Source organism: Procambarus clarkii, chromosome 71 (genome assembly GCF_040958095.1).
Source record: "Procambarus clarkii isolate CNS0578487 chromosome 71, FALCON_Pclarkii_2.0, whole genome shotgun sequence".
Classification (NCBI taxonomy): Eukaryota; Metazoa; Arthropoda; class Malacostraca; order Decapoda; family Cambaridae; genus Procambarus; species Procambarus clarkii.
Window position 1 is genome coordinate 16,918,102 of NC_091220.1, and position 21,246 is coordinate 16,939,347.

Here is a 21,246-nt window from a genome sequence, read left to right on the forward strand (position 1 = left end):
GTTGCCCAAGCACAATGGTGGCCTACATTACGCAGTTGCCCAAGCACAATGGTGGCCCACATTACACAGTTGCCCAAGCACAATGGTGGCCCACATTACACAGTTGCCCAAGCACAATGGTGGCCCACATTACACAGTTGCCCAAGCACAATGGTGGCCCACATTACACAGTTGCCCAAGCACAATGGTGGCCCACATTACACAGTTGCCCAAGCACAATGGTGGCCTACATTACGCAGTTGCCCAAGCACAATGGTGGCCCACATTACACAGTTGCCCAAGCACAATGGTGGCCCACATTACACAGTTGCCCAAGCACAATGGTGGCCCACATTACACAGTTGCCCAAGCACAATGGTGGCCTACATTACGCAGTTGCCCAAGCACAATGGTGGCCTACATTACGCAGTTGCCCAAGCACAATGGTGGCCTACATTACGCAGTTGCCCAAGCACAATGGTGGCCCACATTACACAGTTGCCCAAGCACAATGGTGGCCCACATTACACAGTTGCCCAAGCACAATGGTGGCCCACATTACACAGTTGCCCAAGCACAATGGTGGCCCACATTACACAGTTGCCCAAGCACAATGGTGGCCTACATTACGCAGTTGCCCAAGCACAATGGTGGCCCACATTACACAGTTGCCCAAGCACAATGGTGGCCCACATTACACAGTTGCCCAAGCACAATGGTGGCCCACATTACACAGTTGCCCAAGCACAATGGTGGCCTACATTACGCAGTTGCCCAAGCACAATATTGGCCTACATTCCGCAGTTGCCCAAGCACAATGACAACCAATGTTACACAGTTGGCCAAACACAATGTTGGCAGTGAAGTGTTGTGTGTATTACTTGTAACACAATACGGTACAAAGTTGTAGATAAAGCACCTTCACAGCCAAACAAAGTATACAAAAATGAATATTCAGAGTACAGTATGTTGTGTGTGCTTTGTATTATCTACTGTTATCTTGTGCAGAAGCCACACAAATTAAAAGGATTCAGATTATTTTTCTTTAGTGAATATTGTCCTAAAATATCTACTCAAGTGATGAATCCATCAAGTCAATGTGGATTATGAAAGCAATATTATATTAGGACTATCTAGCTCAAGTGACTGCAAATAGTTTATGTTATAGATATTACATTGTGAGATATTTGTATATGTGCCACAAAACTTGAGGCTTCATAATAGGTAAACATGCTGAATTATGAATCACCTTTTGCTTCTACTGCTAGCAAGCTAACCATGTCAAGATTGGTTTTGTATCACTTTACACAGTCATCAGTATACCAGAGTATACTGTACCTTGACCAGTCATCAGTATACCAGAGTATACTGTACCTTGACCAGTCATCAGTATACCCATATATACTGTATCTTGCTTGACCAGTCATCAGTATACCAGTGTACACCACCATGACCATCAGTATACCAGTGTATACCACCATGACCATCAGTATACCAGTGTATACCACCATGTCTATCCGCAGTCATGGTGGTGTAACAGTCACTGCAAAAATGAGTGTCTAAGATATACCAAGATCAACATTACTAGACAAGGTTATGTGCAAATACTGCTAGTACTATTACTTCTACTTGTTAAAGCAAAGTGCCGGGATGGATTTCCGTCACACTACTACATGTAATGTTTCTTGTACCATATGAATCTTCTCATCTTCAAAGAGCAAGGATCAATAAATTCTACACCATAAATGAGTAGCCAACTACTGTACTGCAAGACTCTTAAACATTATTTTAATAACTCGGCAACATAATGCACCAAAGAGACTCGTCATGCACACAATACTAACATTTGTACAACTCCCTCTGTGCACTAAAACCTAGTCCCTCATGTCTTGAACACAATATGACAAAAGTCTTTACGGTGCAATGTCTCTGCAGTTGCTGGCCAAATAAAGTACAGTATGAAGGAATCAATTATCCATGGCATCCTGTAACAAGATTATGTACTGTCTGAGTTTAGTCTATCATGTACATCTGCCTTCAAAAGATTTTACATATGAAATTACATCAGATATAATAATACAAAAGGTATGAACAGATTGTTACCTCAAAAAATCTTCATTCACCATTAGAGAACAATAATTCACAGATGATAAAGTGATCCCAGCAGTAAAAAGTTATCACTTGAATCACAAACGGAACCGTTCTTCTGTATTGCCAGGACAAACAAACAAACAAGCGGCATCTTGGTGGCAAGCCAGGGTACAGCTATCATTACAAAGAAACTTAAATTAAAGAAAAAATAATTACTTCCTTAATCATAAAACTTGGCATACAATAAAATATTACAATATTATAGGACATCACCACAGGACTTGGTTCTAAATACCACTCCAGTGGGTTGGTAAATCTTACAGCATCTTTATGCCGTTAAGAAAATTAATATTTATAAAGCATATATTTTGTGCCTAATCTTAATTAGACCCACGAGGAGAGAGAGAGAGAAAAAACTTAAAATATTTTTTTTATTACAGGACACAGGTGCTTGCAACAATATTGTCGGAAAATAATACTATATCAAGAGCCCCTCACGAGCCCAGACAAACTAGGTGCATTGTATTACTTTGATCGCTGAGCTCGGTGGTAGTGGTTCTCAAGTGTTCACTATGATGGGGGCAACCTTCCACTTACAATCTCATGAGGCCACTATACTCTTCTGCCAATTACACAAATTAGAAAGTTCATCATTCAAACTCAAACAAACTAATCACAAATAAAGATGTCTTGTTACCTACCCAATTTTTACAACTTTCTCAATACAGAAAAAATAAAGAATATAATGACCATTTGCAAAGACAATGATAGAACAAAATAAAAATCACTTTCATTCCTCAGTTCCACAACTGTCCCACAGTGATAAGGCAAACTGAAGCAAAACAATTTTATTATTGAAAAACTAAGCCAAAAAAACTTAAATGTGACCCTGAAAATAAAATGTAAACCCAATTTGGTTTCATTATATCCATATTATGTAAGGAATAACCCAAGAACCACAGCAAAGCAATCAAAGTTCATTTTAAAGAAGTTTTGTTCCTGTCATTCCCGCATGCATGAACACAGGCACTCACTCACTCACTCCCTTACTCACTCACTCACTCACTCACTTGCACACAAACTTCTAAAGATCACTCTAGGGAAATGCAGTTCAACACCCTATACAATAAATAAATAATTTTCTAAAATCATAATCACACTATATAACAATGGCACTAAAAATAGTCTTCTTCCTAAATATTTGTAATCTAAATGAGTGTTATGATATAATTATTTTTGAGGCTATATTACTTTTTTTGTCTTTTTATTACATCAGGGAACACAGTCAAGTTCATCATTAAAGAATACCATTAACAATGGTAAATCTAGAGTCACTCATCAACTTCTCATCTAAGGAGTTATGCATACAAAATATGCCATTATGAAGAGCATCTAAAACTAGTGCAATCAACAATGCCTGGCCAACAATCACAGTGCAACCACCCACAGTAACACCATGCGTACTTCATAACCACCAATACAAGTACAGTACTCTACTCTATCTTAAGTCTCCATTTGTTAAGCCAAAATTTTAAGTAACTTATAATTTAATGCTTAACGCCATACTCTCCATACAACAGAAAAGCTCCTTACCAACTTGGGCTTTCTTCAGTTTTCTGACAATATAATTTTTCAATTCTAAATTCATTCCACTGCATAAAATATGACAGTAAATTACTATGGCCCAACTTGCTGCCATTTAGTGCCTGTCATCACCAAGCTGGAGCCAAGCCGACATTCTCGGTCGAACAGACACGTGCTTACCAGTGTAACGTATCATACACAAAAATAAATGCTGCACTGCCTGAACTCCAGCTCTGACAAGTCTGCATTATTCATAGTCCTGTAGATACAAAGTTTAACATTATACATGAGGAAGCCACCATGATACAGAGGTACTTTATTTGTTAAGGTGTACTTAAACCTTTTAACTAATCAAGCTTCATGCACAAAATACTTTATTGTAATTTCACAACAACATTCACCTGGCAGAAAGCAGAAAATTTGAATTACAGATTCCATGATAAAAATTTAATTATTTTTTTCACTGCAGCACTATGTTCTTTCCTGATACAAGTAATGAGAAGAATAAGTATACAACTTTAGCACCAAAAGTCTGTAGGCTTGTACAATTTATTTAACTAATAAAATATTTTATTCTTGTATTATCAGTTAAGAGGTAGAAAACCACAACTGGCAACTAATTCCAAAAACTATAAACTGTTATCTTGATGATAAACTGAATGTTAACATGTGACACCTTTTTTGCTGTCTAAAATGCATCAATAACATTTTCTGTGGAGGGCCCCTCCAGTTTCCCAGAGCTGATACGTATGTGTTAGACTGTGGCATCAGTCAATTCGATTGGAGTTCTTGCCTACCGGGGACCACGAGCGAGAACCTGGCCCGCCTCTGAGAGGCACAAGCAATGGCCTTAAGACACCTCCATGTGGTTGGAAGCATTCCATATCTGCCATCGATCTGGTTAGGCAACCAGAAAGGTAGGTGTCCCAAAATAAACTCCACCTCCACTGATTCAAAATTGTCACCGAAAGCTGAACTATCAAGCAGAACGTCCCAATCCGAAAACATGCAAACATAACATCACAACCGCCCCCGTGCTGGTGTCTGCGCAGCTCCCCCCTCCCAGGGAGGAAAAAGGGTGAGACCCAGACCCCCATGCTGTCCATCCAACCACAGTTCTGAGGCTGATGTGTTGAATGGCGGTTGTTAGACTCTTTTTTTTTTTTCCTGTCTGGACAATGCTGTGCCTTTGCAGTTTTGTGCTGTCGTGTGGTGGTGCGCAAGCCAGGAATAATTCATGGAGTACTGGGGCTGCTTGCGCCTAGGGCCATCTTCCCTTGGTGCCCTGTAAGTAATGCCCTTGTGGTTTGGGGTTATCTTTCCCAAGTCATTTGGGGACTACCTCCATAGGGATCTTTTGCTGCTCAGTGATTGCCCGCCCTTGTGGTCAGCTAGGATTTTCATAGCTGCTGTTTGACTTTGGGTAGGAGATAGTACAGTATTGTCGCTGGTAGGGGCGCAAGGAACTGTGCAGCTTGTCACCTATTATCACAGCGACCGGTTCTATTCCTCCTGGGAGGGAGGGAATTATCAGGGAAAAGTGCCAAGCCAGTACAACTATAATAGCACTAGGAAGGGATCATGATAAGGATTTGGGATGGGACAGGGGGAAGGAAAGGTGCCCATCCACTTGGACAGTCGAGGATTGAATGCCGACCTTCATGAAGCGAAACCGTCGCTCTACCGTCCAGCCCAAGTGTCTGGTATTCCTCCTGGAGATTTTATAATCTCCTATACTTTTGCAGGGTTTTTCCTTTTCTCTTTGTTTGTTGCCTGGTGGGGAGTCTATTAAATCTACTAAATCACACATAGCACTGGTGCAGAAATTTATTTATTACTTTAGTTTGTATCATATGACTCACCAAGAACTAAAGCTGCAGGGCAAAAGGTGCTATGACGAGAGCTTCATCAGCAGTTATAAGAGTCGTATGTATACATAACTCGTCCATTATTAGCCATCTTGTCCAATATGCCACACACAAACTCCGCTACATCCATAGGGTCAGCTCTAGAGCGTATAACAAACTGGTGCTCGAGAAGCTGCTTGTACTTAGGGCGAGAACTTTCGTCCTTGATGAGGCTGTTGAAGGCGAGAGAAGGAAGGTGTTATTAAACCCCGCCATACCTGCCCTCATTCAAAGAGCCATAAACCTCACTACATCAAATTCATAACAAATTTACTAAAACCATTACAAAGTGCAGTTAATATTTTCATCTAAAAGCATTTGACCTATTAATGTGTAGTATTATAACACAGTCAATGAATGACTTAACTGACACCTGTTAAGTACCATCTTGTTTGCACTACAGTAACAGAAAATATGGGATCACCTTTCAACACCGATATCAGTAAATCAACAACTTGTCTATTATACACATATAAATTACAAATCTAGTTGCTCTGCATCACTGAAAAGATACATACATACATGTACGGACTCTCACTGAGCAATACCACAAGGAATTCTTCTTTCACCTCCTTGGGTGATATCAGGGAATAATTAGTTACCCGGGTTGCACGGTACAAGTATCTTCCACCCACACAACCTCTGTGAAGTAAGCACTTGACTGGTGACAAGTCAAAGCAATGGGCCACAGCCAGAGGAAGAAATCTCTCAAGATCCAGGTAAACAATGGCCTTAAGTCCAAATAGTACTACTGTAGTATTTACTGTTTCCTTGTGTATTCTTTAAACAATCCATCACCATTAACAGCAGTGAGAACTTAATACAGGAATACTGTTATGGGATGGGTCCAAAGCTCCCCCTGCAGCTTAGAATTAAGAGCAGCTTAAATATCATGGAAAAATACATGGAAATATCCCCATGTAATAAAAATAAAAGGGCAAACTTACTTATCACATGTTAAGTCAGCTTGACCTATATACCATGTATTAAGAAAGTCTGTTATATAGTACCTACTTACCAAGTGTTAACAAAACACACAAATTCCTCTGAAAAGATGTTTCCATTTTCATTTGGTGAAAGACGAGGCGGTTCTCCCTGTACCACTTGTGTCAGCTGCTCAAATACAGAGTTCCACTTAGGGTATGGGAAACTTCCAGTGGCAAGCTCCATGAGAGTAATGCCCAGCGACCAAACGTCAGAGCGCACATCATAACCACGAGCTCTGGCGGGGTCTATGCGCTCTGGCTGGAAGGGAAGAGCATCAATATATATATATTGATATAATACCTATGCTATGAATATCATTACACCTATCTTCTATCTATATCACTGACACCACTACTATCATTACTACACTTACATCAGGTCCCACCTATAACAATATGGTTGGGAAGACCACCACAGGTTTACCCTGTCATGTGTGTGGCCCTCTGGGCATCACAGACAATTCACTGCACAGATGCTAACTGCTTAAATGATTGATCGAAACATCGCATTGAGCATGGTGGGATTTGAGACTGCATGACTTGGGAGGCAATTAATTATGTTAATTAGCAAAGGTTTTTTTTTAAATATATACTAAACAACTTAAGTAGTCTTCAGTGTCAACTCACAACTGAGGGGTCACAGGTTCGATTCCGAGGGTAGGACACAGACAGACAAAATCAGCTACAACAAACATTATTAAACCTAAATATTTCTACACAAGTATTCTTTAAGGTTCGGTGGCCTACATACAGCTCTGATGCATTATTAGACAAACATTATTTTCATTTAATTCTACCCAAATAGTTTTTGTACATAGTTCAAGTTTTTATTCCCTGTCCGACACTACATCTTACATTTTCTCTGGCATATACAGTAGTGCTACTCCCTCTCCTCATTTAATCTTTCAATCGGTGTGAAATAATTTGAATTTATTAAATTTGAAATCTGCTAGTAGTTTCTCATTTTCTACATTCACTCATGCTTGTTATTGTAGTATCTATTGTTTCTGCACTACAAGTGCACTTAATTGATCTATTATGATGGTAATATTGGTGTTTGGGAAGCTTATACTGACCGCCATATAAGGCCTGCATCCAGCATCTCTGGTTTTGGCAATGGAATCTACCAGTTGACCAGATATGCCAAAATCACACAGTTTTATGTTGCCTCGCTTATCCAGTAATATATTAGAAGGCTTTACATCTCGGTGTATTATTTTCAATTTCTCCTTCAGGTAATTCAGAGCCGTTAGTGTCTGAAAGGCAAAAATATCATTATTAAAACTAAGATAATATAATCGTCATATATCGAGTTAGATCTGAAATGTCGATGTATCCTCATATTTATAATGAAGTATTGTACTGTATTTAAAGTATATGAAATATATATTCTAGTCCCAATGAACAGCATCACTTCAAGCCTTCATTCTTTTTTCCTGCATGTATTAAATTATAATTCCAGGAATTTATATTTACTGAAATTTATTTGAAACAAGGTTATATAAAACATTATTGTTTTAATCCTTTTTATATATGTGGCATCTTACTAGCCAAGTGGCAGCAGCCATATAATACTGCACAGGTACAGTGCTGCTATTTAGATAAATCACTACCGGTATGTTATGTTTAACCTTAACACTTAATTGTATTGTCTCTTATTCTAAAATCATCACAAGCCACTTACTGCAACTGTTATCTTCCCAAGCATGTTTTCTGGTAGTCTCTCATGCATTCGTTCATAAATAAATTTGTAAAATTTATCCAATGATGTATCCATCAGTTCCATGCATATCCAACAGTCTCCCTGGAAGATAATGGTTTATTACTTTCTGAATCAAGCTCATCAATGTTAAGATTATAATTGAACACCTTATTTTCTTCAAGACCTTGAGGACCATATTACAGTAGAAGGAACAGTACAACAGCACTTTAAAAGCAGCAGTTTACTCACTCCTCAGCAGAAAGCTGCGACTTGTAACTATATGCTCAGAGTCTGCTTATTAGAGGGGCAAGGGCATGTTAGTACTTTTGCAAGAATGCCATTTCCAAACCAACATTGTTATTTAACCCATTATTGCTTCATTGCAAACATTATAAATAAATAAGAACATTACAAATGCAAATTACTTGCCATCCTTAGTGACTACTCAAAAGTTAGACTAACTCAATCCAACAAACTCTGAAAGAGCTTGGAAATAGCTATTATCCACTGTTTATTTTTTGTTTAGTTTATTTTCTATAATAGATATGGCCATTCATTTACAATAGTGATCAGCATATATACACACTTTCTTCTATCCTCTATGGACAGGGTTAGAGATGTGTTAGACATCATATAGTGTAGTGAGTTACTGAGCACTCAACCACAGGTGATTGTAGTGCTTGTAGTGATAACCCACATACATTCTTGTCTGTCTTAGGCAGGGTTAGAGATAATTGAGCAAACACATTTAGCACCAATAATTAGAGTACTCACCGTGTTATATCTATGTGAATGTAAAATGTGGCAAAGTGAACTATGCACCGAGACCCAAAATTTTCCCAGCTACCACCCAACATTCAAACTGACCCTAAACAAGCTCATCACTTCATACATGCCACCTAAACATTCAACCACCTCTCAATATTAATCTATGGATACCCCCACATAATACTGTACTCAAATCAAAGGAATCCATGTCATGTTAATACATTCTATGTTCTATGTGGGGGTATCTCAATCTATGGATACCCCCCCACATAATACTTTACTCAGATCAAAGGTATCATTGTCATGTTAAGACATTCTAAGTTTGATCATTAATGTCCCAGCTGACTAAATCATCAAAACTATATTGAGCAATGAGAACCACCAGATATTGCAAACATCTAACAAACATTTCTAGAGAACTTCCTTTACAGATTATCAAGGGCTAGTACAACTTTTCTATTAAGGGAACTCAATGTCAGTTCAATATTCAATTTCAACAGCAACCATTCTCCTTAGCTCTAATTTAGGGTTTCTAGTCAACATAATAAGGTATGTGTATTCTCAAAATCAGTGAACAAAAACCTCAGGGAAGGAGTAAATAACATGACAAAATAAAATAGTTACTTCTACCGGACATACCTAAAACCGTTCAAGGACACTAAAGGTATTGTGATAGTATTCTATCACATGTAATTAATAATACTATGCAAAACCTTTCCCTGACTGTCTGCCCCAAATTGCATATGTTAAAACACTAAGGAAGAATGCACCCCCTAAACATCTGTGAAAGTGATCAGGACCTGTGATCTAGTACCACACATGTCCAGTCAGTTTACATTTAAGCTGCACTGTGTAAACTACTACTACTACCATACAGTACAGTACTACTTGGAACTTGAGCACATAGCACATAACACCAGTATTGTTAGATCTTCAACGCTCCTTAACCCAAAAGCTTTCAGTACTAATCCTTACCTCCTTAAATATGGCACCATAAAATTGTACAATACATGGACAGTCATTGCTTCTCATGACCACTTCTAGATCCATCAATAACTGTTTTTGTTCTCTCTCGTCCACTGTCGAACGTATTCTCTGCAGACACATTTACTATATTAAAACCAACTAATACTACACAATTATAAAAAGTGCATCATAAGTTATACAAATTTAGCTTGAAATTTTATGGAAAGTAACTTTAAGAGAGGATCACTTGGCTGTTCCCACTCGGGTAATATCCCTCCATCGCCTTAGATGTTGGAGGACCAACATTGGTAAATTGGCAGAAGAAACTAAAATCAGGTGGGTAATAAATTCAGACAATCATTATGAAATCTTATAGGAACTAACGGTAAATAAATAGACACAGTTTTAAATAACAAAGACAACATTAATCAAAAACGTCCATTGGTCTTAAGTTGTTGAAGGACCCCATAAGAATATTCCCACCCTACCTGTTGATGATTCTGATGATCAACATACACACAGCCTGGTCTCTGACCAGGCCTCCTGGTTGCTGGTCTGATCAAACAGGCCAAACGTTGCAGTTGCTTGCAGCCTGATATACGAGTCACAACCTGGTTGATCAGGTATTCTTTGAAGGTTCTTCTCAAGTTCTCTTTTGATCATAACAAGCTTGGATCACTTGTTGAGATTATCTCACACACCAGAATTGCTTAGTGTTTCATAACGATTTATAAACATGTAGTTATATATATAATGTGTGAATAAAGCATATTAATAGCAAAAAGAGTATGCTTTATTGTTCGAAGAATATAATATTGTGCATATATTAGTGCCAGAAACATATTTGTGTTTATCGATGCTCTGTACTTTTATTATATACATTTCTCAAATTATACACTAGTGCATAACATAGCTGCAAAAAGTAGTGAAAAACAGATCAGTGACATAAATAAATCAGTATAATTATATATGCAGCAACTGCTGCCAAGCCTCTGGTCAGGGTGATCTCCACTGGGCACTCACTGTATAAATGCTCATGAATCAATGACATCATCATGAGATTTCCTCCCTCAGCCAAAGTTACTGGTACATAAGAAATATATTTATTTTTCTCACGCATGAGGGTTTGTCAAGTACAGTAAATTGCGTGTAAAGTCAAGGAATTAAATGTTGTCATTATTATGCATTACTCAAGCTTTTGTTCACTTTTAAAAGTACCTCTTTCAGGATGCTCAGGATTACATTACAATATATTATAAATAATGATGAGGAAATCGATAATTTCAACTAGTCAGACAAGTAAGATGACATCAAATCACCTTAACAGCCATGATGGTGTTACTCTTGCGGTGGACCATCTTGTTTACCGTCCCAAAGCCCCCTCGGCCTATCTCACCCAAGTCACGAAGATCATCAGCGGTGAATTCTACTTGCTGTTGTGAGAAATGAAGATCGGCAAAACTTAGAACAAAAGTGATTATTTTTAATAATGGTAGAGGATGCAGCTCCATAAGTAGCCAATGAACAGAAACATGATGAGTAAACCCTCATGACAGAAGCATTACAGCTCTTCTCTACACTACATAAACCCTGTAGCTGTATGAATTATATAACTACATTAAATAGATGACTTAAGATAAATATTATTTGAATATTCATCCACATATTCAGTCATGAGTATTTCATCAATTTTACAAATTTAAGACATGTAATGACTGAAAACTATTTCAAACTTACCAATTCAGGAGAGATCTTAAGTTTCCCCGATGACTGGATACTTTGATACATTCCCCGGGTAATCTTGTCCCTGAAATATATATATATATTATATATATATTATTATATATATATATATATATATATATATATATATATATATATATATATATATATATATATATATATATATATATATTATATATATATATACAGTATATAATTTATTTATGTGTCATACCTAATATCCAGAACTGCACTACTTGCCCAACTATGTAAGGTCTGATTTGCCTAACAGGCAGAGTGATTTTCATTATTTTCAAATATTACTTTTCAATTTGGTTTATTCCGATTAATATTATTATATTATAATAAGAACATGAATTACTACTTAGTTATGTTAGATTAGATCAAATTTCTATTTTAGTTTTAACCCAAATTAATTTTTTATTTAAATCATATACAGTATAACATAATGGAAAGTTTTATCATTCCATAACAAAAATAAAATCTAAAAATATATAATTTCAGGAAAACTCAGCTTATTAGGCACCTTGGCCTATTAGATACGACACATTCATGCACATATATACTATACAAATATACTTTATTTATACACACGATAATTTATAAACGTGTCAACGGGCAAAACTTTAACCTACTCTGTTAATTGTTTCCCATTTCTCTTGTGTGGATACTGTGCTCAAAGTTCAATGAAATGTTACAGTTAAGGACACCATATTTGCCGATGTTTTGTTCACATACCCCATAAAATTCGAGCTACAGTTTGCTCAATCATGTACAAATTCTCTGCTAGCCCTAGTTTTTGGTGGCAAGATGAGACCAGAAAACATACTATAGTAGGTTAGGGGCACCAATTCAAGACATTGGTCAACCCTGTCTACCATCATCCTAGTCTCCACCATGTCCCTATTAAACCATTCTCGAGACATTATCTACAATACTCTATGTATTTTTAATTCAAATTAATAAACTGCATTTATTTCTTTATTAGTCACAGTTTTAATAAAATAGCCTATATGGGTTTATATTTAATGAAAACATTGATATTGAAGAATATGGTTGATTTGTACTGTAATAGGAGCTGATCAAAAAACTGACTTCCAAAGAGGCAAAGAATAACATCTCACCTATGTGCGAACATAAATACACAGTACACATAACCCACAAACTACGGGAAAAGGCTTTAAAGAACTCGGACAACAAAAAGATTTAGAGGTGGTTCTGGAGAGTGAACTTTCACCTGATGATGACAAAAACAACACAGTGGGACAAGCATATGCTCTGCTGTCTGACTTCACAAGTGCTTTTAAATACATACATGATGAAATACTAAAGAAATTGTTCACAACTTTTGTGAGGCCAAAATTGGACTATGCAGCAATTATATGGTGCCCATCCCTCAAGCAGTATATCAAGAAGCTGGAAAAGGTGCAGAGACATCCTACTAAATGGCTTCTGCAACTGAAAAACAGGAGCTACGATGAGAGGCTAGAAGTGTTAAATATACCAAAACTATAAGATAGAAGAAAAACCCAGCATTGAATGTAATGAAATGCCAATTTTTGGGTGAACCGAGATATGTGCTATGTTAGTTTGGGGTCATTAGTCACAGGAGTCCTTATGCCTACCGGGGATCTTGCATTCAATTTGTTCTATTTGCTATTCTATAAACCTGGACAACATATCTAGGAAAATCAGTTATCCACTAGCTACCAGGCCCAACCCCTCTAAATACACTGCCTTTGACTATGTATGTACTGAAAATGGATAATACAGTAGCAAGAATCAAGCCATTAATCTGGATGTGAAGTGACATCTTAAATCATCAATAAGCGAATGTCACATACAAACCAGGTTAGGCATGTTGCCGAAATTTTGCTTGGCGATGCCCAGAGCACATGGAAAGTACCTTTACATGTAACGTTCATGGACAAAATTCAGTCTCCTGAACTGATTAAATGTGATGATAAACTTACATTCATGGAATAAAAAAATAAATGGTGGCAACAACTGGAATTTCATATACACTGTATGTACATCAATGATATTTAACAAACATTTTGCACAGTTATTTATTAATTAGGCAGACAAAATATAAACAATGACAAAGATCAGGTAATATTGGAAATCCTGAAATTCTATGTTGTAAAAATGTGAATATGCTTAAATTACACTTCCATTTTGAGAAAATAAATACAAATTTAAGACAACCAAGGAAACTAAGGCACAGAAGCAAGTGTCACAGGACTTGTATTCATCACAAACAAACCACGAAGCTAATGAGAATACACAAAACCTACGGATAATCCAAAATAATACGATGAGATGAAAGACAATGGTGGTGAATAAAACCAAATGCCTACATCTTGAAGAAATGTACAAAATATTTACCTGTAACACTGCAAGTCTCGAGATATGTATATTAACTTGCTACTGTACTTTACTGCATCATTTACTATGATAAATGACAAAATGTTAAATTTTAAAATATTGCCTTTCCAAAACTTCTTAAAGTGGAATGCTTGTTTTCCTGGAAAAACAACTACTCCATATTTTACATATACATTTTATATGTATATATATAATATATATACACTATATATTATATAATATACATACAGGGTATATATATAACAGCACCATGACTAACACCACATACTTAGAGGGGGGTTTGTTAAACAAAATAACATACCTATACCTGACTACATAACGAAGCACTTGCTACATTAGATTTTACCATCATGATAGTACATGTATCATGACTGCAAAACAACTTGAGTTAGGAAAATGTTTAGAGATAATTAATCAAATATAAAGTCAAAGATTGCTAAATGAATGACAAACTAAGCAAATTATCAGCCTAAACATACTGTAATGTGAAATAATATGAGGCTGCAAAATGGAGGATTAGATAAAGTGTGTGAGAAGAGGCATGCAAGCAGGACAGAGATTACTTGGTCTCGTGTTTCCCACTCACCTTGGTGGAGGTACCGATGCGATGCTCTTAACACTTGGAAAGAGAAAAGCAGAGAAATGTAGGTTATAGCTCTTAGTTCCCAGTTAGTGAGTCCAATAAGATCACCAATAAATTATTATATTTATATATATTTGTATATATTTATATATATTTATATATATTTATATATATTTATATATATTTATATATAAGCATATATAAGAATACACATACATACATACAGGATATATGCACTTACAAACATGGATGTTTATAAATACATACAATGTACTGTACTGTACATGTACCACTGAGTTATCTGAATTAGTTTTAGTATAGTCATGGCTGAAAAAGTAAACAAAGTGCATTACAATGGAGACTGAGTGCGGGTTAGTACATATAACCTCAACAGATCTTGCTCTGTAATGAATCTTCAAGCCCACAAACACACAATATTTAGTCTTCAAAACAGGTTACTAATTACACTCGGTAATTCAAGCATGCACAAAACAATAAAATTAACTTGTCGTCTGCAAAGAAAAGATTTTGGTGGAAATATTAGGAGGAAGGATAGAAGTGTCCCAAGTGGAGCAAGAAATTTTAAGAGTAATAAGAAATGGTGGCAGTGCAGTTACCAATATGGTACAGTCCTTTGCTCCTTTGAAGTGTGTAAATATATTGGTGCATACATCTAACAGTATACTTCCCTTTGTTAGTCACCTGTGTGCAAAGATAGTGATGTAGACAGTTAACAATACTCTTGCTTGCGTTCATCTGGCGTGTAATACTCTCTACTTCCTGAGGTGCATCATGTCTCATCCGCCATCATTGATATTGATGATCTCATCCACCATTAATATTGATGTCAAATGAAAATAGATTTGCAGTTTGACCGATCGGACCCAAATATTGCTAGCCAGACCAATCTTAACAGGTAATCAGAATTCCTTTATTTCCTAATATTTAAATACTATATTATATACTAAACTATGCAAGATAATGGCACGGGAAAATTTTCCAGTGCATGCTATTATGTATTCATATATATAAACCAAATTAGGTTTGGTAATTTATTCTTAATTAAAAAAAAAAAAAAAAAAAAGAGCCTTAATATGTACACATCCCACAACTATCAGACAAGAACTGTTGGAATTACTGTAGTTAAACACTGCCTCTTTGCTTCCTAAGCCATCCTGCAGATAGAACTTATGGCTACTATGGATGGAATGTTCAATACATAGACTCTTGCACCCAAAATATGTACTATCATTTTTAGATGACAGGTTTTAATTTCTACAAAGGAAACTACTACAAGTGAGATGCCAAATTTGTTGCAATTAATGTTGACAGCTTGAGGGATGAACAAGTCTAGCATTCAATCTTTCTCATGTAAATGACCAGAAGAAAGAACTGCTTCATAATATTATGCAAGATGTGCATGCATGCATGTCTGCAAGCACACACACTAATAAAAATATAAATATAATAGCAGCAATCGACCAAATTGACAAAGAAGAATTCCCGAAACCAGCAACTTCAAGAACAAGAGGACACAGATTCAAGTTAAGGAAACAAAGGTGCCGAAAAAATATTAGAAAATTCTATTTTGCAAACAGTGGTAGACGGTTGGAACAAGTTGAATGAGAAGGTGGTGGAGGCCAAAACAATCAGTAGTTTCAAATATTATATGACAAAAGTGCTGGCAAAGCAGGACACCACTAATGTAGCTCTCATCCTGGCAACTACAATTAGGTAATTACAAGATAAGCATGTGGAACTAACCTTATTAAACCAGAGCAAGTAACACCACCTCATATCAATACTATTCAAAACTGAACTTCAACTCTCTCCGTACCAAAACATACGTACGTATTAATATGTACAGTACGTACGACAGTATTTAATTATTTATTTTTTCAATGTTCAGAGTTACATATTAGCCTTGTAAACCACAAATAATAGAAGAGTTAAAACCATAAATACCTGTATGAATCTAAACTTTCACAAAATGAGCAGAACTGATCGAGTGCTGTCGAGCAAATTCTTATCAGGTTTAGCACTTTCATTACTACTACTCTTCTGTTTACAAATCATCAGTGCTTGCACAGAGCAAGGTGGCAAGTAGGTGTACATCACATACGTTTAACAAACTATCGGTCACATCAAGTTTTTTTTAGTAAGTTGATAAAAAATAAAGGATAAAAGTCAGTTCTGAACAAACAATACAGTATTACCCAATACAGTTCAAGTTGTGATACAAATTTACTAGGAAGCGAGCAATCACCAGATTAATTTTGTGTATAATTGTTGTGTTGTGGGGGATCATTTATGCTCCTGCAGCACCTCAAAACACACAAACTAATTCACTCTTGAAAAGACAATCTTTGATGATTTTGTAATTTTACTCAAACCCAAATTTAACAATCGAGAATATTTATAAGAATTATCACTTCTGAGTAACTCTGAAACAAACAATACTGTATTATACAGCCAGTATTAATACTGTATTCTGAATGTGAAGAATAGTTAATAAAAAAATGAGTCCAAGAATATAAGCAATAAGTATTTACTAAGCAGACGAGGAGTCACAATAACGTGGCTGAAATATGTTGACCTCACCACATACTAGAAAGTGAAGGGATGACGACGTTTTGGTCCGTCCTGGACCATTCTCAAGTCAGAGAATGATCCAGGACGGACCGAAACGTCGTCGTCCCTTCACTTTGTAGTGTGTGGTTTGGTCAACAAAGTATTTACTAACACAATCTAAGTTAGAGCGAATATGAAAGCCTGTCATAAACACAGGAATCTAAAACATATTCAAGGTTTTAATAAACCAGGAGAACACTTCTCTCACTCACCACCACCACCATAACCACCCTCATGACTCTCACCACCAACACCATCTGCAACCTTATAGTTAAGTATTCTATGCTAGCTTTTCCACTAGATATATAACATCTAAAACTTATTGTAAAAACATTTCTAGTTAATATTGTATTACTTTACCTATACAGTATTTTAATGAAGTACTGCTCATAGCAGAGTATTAATTATACCAAAAATTATTATATACCAATATACCTACTCACATAAAAATTGTCATCCACACTTCCATGGAAATAAACAGTCCATTCACCTGGGCTCTAAGAGACCGAATCGTGGACCCCACGAGTATGAAGCCAAAACTCGTGTTGTAAATGTTTGAATTTCTTCAAGTTATCAGTTTTTATTGTCACTACTCATGAGCAGTCAATCTGTATGTTCTGTAATCCCAAATGTGGGGCATAACAACCCATGCCACAACTACCAAATTAATAGCATCACATTACAGCAGATTGATGAAGAAAAGTACCTTGGAGTCTAGATCCCCCACTCATTAAAAGTTACACAACAGGTGGGTGCAGCAGTCTGAAAAGCTAACCAAACTCTGGGGATAATCAAGTATACTTTTGACTATAAGGAAAAGAAGGTAATGGTTCAATTGTATAAATCTCTGGTGCGCCCCCATTTGGATTACTGTATCCAACCATGAAGGCCTCATATTCAGAATAACGTAGCTGTTCTGGATAAGGTGCAACACCGGGCAACAAAAGTCATTCCAGAGCCAAGTCATCTCTCGTATTAGGAACGCTTGAAGGCCACAGGGCTAACACTGCAAACCAGGCATGACAAGGCGGATCTCATTGAAACTTTTAAAATACTGAACAAGTTGGAGGATGTTGATCCTGATATTTTCTTCAGAAGGTCAGATGTAACACAAACAAGGAGCAACGGTTTCAAGCTCAACAAACCACAATGTAGAACTGAGAACAGGAAATGCTTATTCACCCACAGGGTTATTAACCCATGGAACCGCCTAACCGTAGAAGCCGTATATGCCAAAACTGTGCTGAACTTCAATATATACAGTACCTGGAAAAGATCATCAAGGCAAATGGGGGTCCTTTGACAAGCTGCCAGCTTCCTGTCCTCATCAAGGCCAGTAGGGTTAGTCCTCAGGTAAATCACGTAACTCAAAGCTCAATTAAAACCTTGTTCAAACCAAAACATAAATATGGGTACCAGTATAATCCTGCTCAGATCAAAGCCCAATTATAACTCAGTTCAAATAAAAATGCAAATATAACCTTCAGATAAAACCCTACTTGGCTCAAGATCCAATTATAACTCATCTTGGCTCAAGATCCAATTATAACCCTGTTTGGATAAAATGCCAATCATTACTCAGCTCAGATCAAAACCAAATATGCCATTTCATCAAAGGGGTAAAAAAGAAACCTATCATCAAGAAATGGCCAAACTAGTGTTAAGTTAAATGTAAGGCAGACAGAGCACAAATATAAACAATGCTTAATTTATACAAATACAGTACCTTTGATTAATATTTGTTTAATGTCATATGAGGAGAGTAAAGCTTTTTAGTGGTAAATATAAGAGACCATTTATCTTCATGATACGGTATAGATATCATCATGTAGGTGCTGATATGGTACATTACACAATAGCCCAACATCCACAAATTAATCAAGTTTAGTATCATATAAAAACTTTAAAAAGTACAGTATTAGTTCACACAAAACTTTGGTCCAGAGCTTCTAGTCATGTATTAATGAGCAACATAACTGTCATTTCTTCAATACATTTGCTAACCATAAGCTCCAACCAAAATATTTTCAAATACACACCCATTGTTAGTTAACCTACACCACTATTCAGCAAAAACAAGAAAAGGTCCATGATGTAAGTTTTCAAAGAAAGTGAAGCTAGTTTATTAACACCAGCAAAAACCTCATTCACAGAATCCCAATGGAATTCTTCACCTCTTGTGACTGCGGTCCCTAAGGGCATCATGGTGGAACATGTGGCGGTGATGCTGACTATGATGGCCGTGGTGGTTATGGTTGTTGTGGTGATGGTGGTGGTGGTGGTTGTGAGGTGGAGGCAGATGTAACACCAAGTGCTTCTTTTTGCTATCCCGTAGATTTGGTGGGCTTGCCGGGGGAAGACTGAGTGTGACTGGAGGGCGAGAATTGGCAGTGGCCGTGATGGCGATGGTAGGCGCAACCCTGGAGGTGGCTACGGGAGCAATGCTGACCAAACTAGTCGATGCTGTAGAAGCTGTAGGACTACTAGAAGATGGGATGCAACATATTGCCACTTGCCTGTTGGTTGCACTGTTGACAGTGACTCTGGGCAGAAGTGGAGGAGATGGCGGTGGTGGTGGTGGTGGAGGTGGTGGTGGTGGTGGCCTTAAATATTGTCAAAAGTTTTGAGTAATAACTATTATACATCTAGAAAAACTACTTAAAGGCAATTTTTTGCAATTCATACACTTTAAATTTTGTCATGAGAGCTTATGGGCAGGATTAGAAAATTATATTATTAAAGCTCGCAGTACATCGTAAGTTGCAAATTAATGATCTCCAATATTTGGCCAACCAAATCAATGAATTATTTTTATATCAACCATGAAACTTGTGTCTCGGTGGCACTTTATTATACACGAATTATATTCATAAGTACTGGCTAGCACTGCAGTGCAACTATAGTATTTGCAGTTAAAATTGTACTGTAATTTATTTGGGGCAAAATCAGTTGCCAATTATATACAGGTATTTGTAATTAACTATTTAAAATCCCAATTTGAAATGCCTCAGTCCAAGCTATTTCTAATAAATGATATATAGTACATTGAAACCACAAGGTCCTTTAAGGAAAGGCTGATCCTCGGACCTACTACCAGCCACTGTAGGACCACCGTGGATGGAGAGCATAGAACATACTCATGGACACCTCAGTCTATGCCACGTGTCAGTCTAAATTATCCGATTTATGCCATGTTATAGTAAACTACAATAATGAAGAATTAAGACAAATGTAAATGGGTACTTTGATTTCTATATAACATGGTTATATACAATAAGACTTGTAAGCTCAGGGGCAGCATGTTGGATTGATTGGCAAGGCTTCCACAGCTTTAAACATAACATATTCCTCAAATTATTGTCTTTTTGCCACTAGACCACTACTGTATTTGCATCATATACAAGTCAAAAATAAATCCAGCCATTTTAGGGTTAATTTAATAGAGGGATGTGAAACAGTTATGTTTGCAAAGACACATGAATAAACAGATAACAACATTACTCTGTCTCTTAGCACCATGTGATAAGGTAATCATTACAATTAACACATGTTCACACAGGTTTAATGTCCAAGATTCATAAATAAATTTCAACAGGACTTTTTTAATTCACAAAAACCAACATGTTCTCAAATTAATTTATAATTGAACCTCTACCCTCAACATCTCTGATCTTCTGCATCTTCCATCAATTAGCTGTGTATGTTTTCATTTATTTTTAAAACATACCAGCCAGTGTTGTCTTTTAATCCTTAAGCATTACAATGACTGCGGAAAAACTGTAAAACACAGGAATATGTTCAAAGGTTCTACTTATTTGATGTCATAAAGCCATTTTAACTTACCATCAACACTACACAATGACGTATACACGAGAAATTATTAACTCAATGTGATGAGTATACAGTACTCTAGAAAAC

General features: G+C 36.6%; 1 protein-coding gene across 7 annotated transcripts in view; it reads right to left on the reverse strand.

Moving 5' to 3' along the window:
• Window positions 1–2,487: 2,487 nt before the first annotated feature.
• Window positions 2,488–21,246, reverse strand: part of Mkk4 (MAP kinase kinase 4) — a 28,380-nt gene continuing 9,621 nt past the window's right edge. For 3 of the 7 annotated variants that reach the window (XM_069312123.1, XM_045726164.2, XM_069312122.1), the window contains exons 3-12: window positions 19,503–19,931; window positions 14,701–14,733; window positions 11,721–11,790; window positions 11,303–11,416; window positions 9,993–10,112; window positions 8,232–8,351; window positions 7,624–7,803; window positions 6,580–6,806; window positions 5,517–5,734; window positions 2,488–3,913 (exon numbers count right to left, since the gene is read on the reverse strand). In XM_069312123.1, the coding sequence (XP_069168224.1) occupies window positions 5,563–5,734; window positions 6,580–6,806; window positions 7,624–7,803; window positions 8,232–8,351; window positions 9,993–10,112; window positions 11,303–11,416; window positions 11,721–11,790; window positions 14,701–14,733; window positions 19,503–19,931 (1,465 nt within the window). In that variant the 3' untranslated portion in view covers window positions 2,488–3,913; window positions 5,517–5,562. The remainder of the gene's footprint in view (window positions 3,914–5,516; window positions 5,735–6,579; window positions 6,807–7,623; window positions 7,804–8,231; window positions 8,352–9,992; window positions 10,113–11,302; window positions 11,417–11,720; window positions 11,791–14,700; window positions 14,734–19,502; window positions 19,932–21,246) is intronic. The other 4 variants (XM_045726167.2, XM_069312125.1, XM_045726166.2 and 1 more) reach the window with 2 other exon arrangements.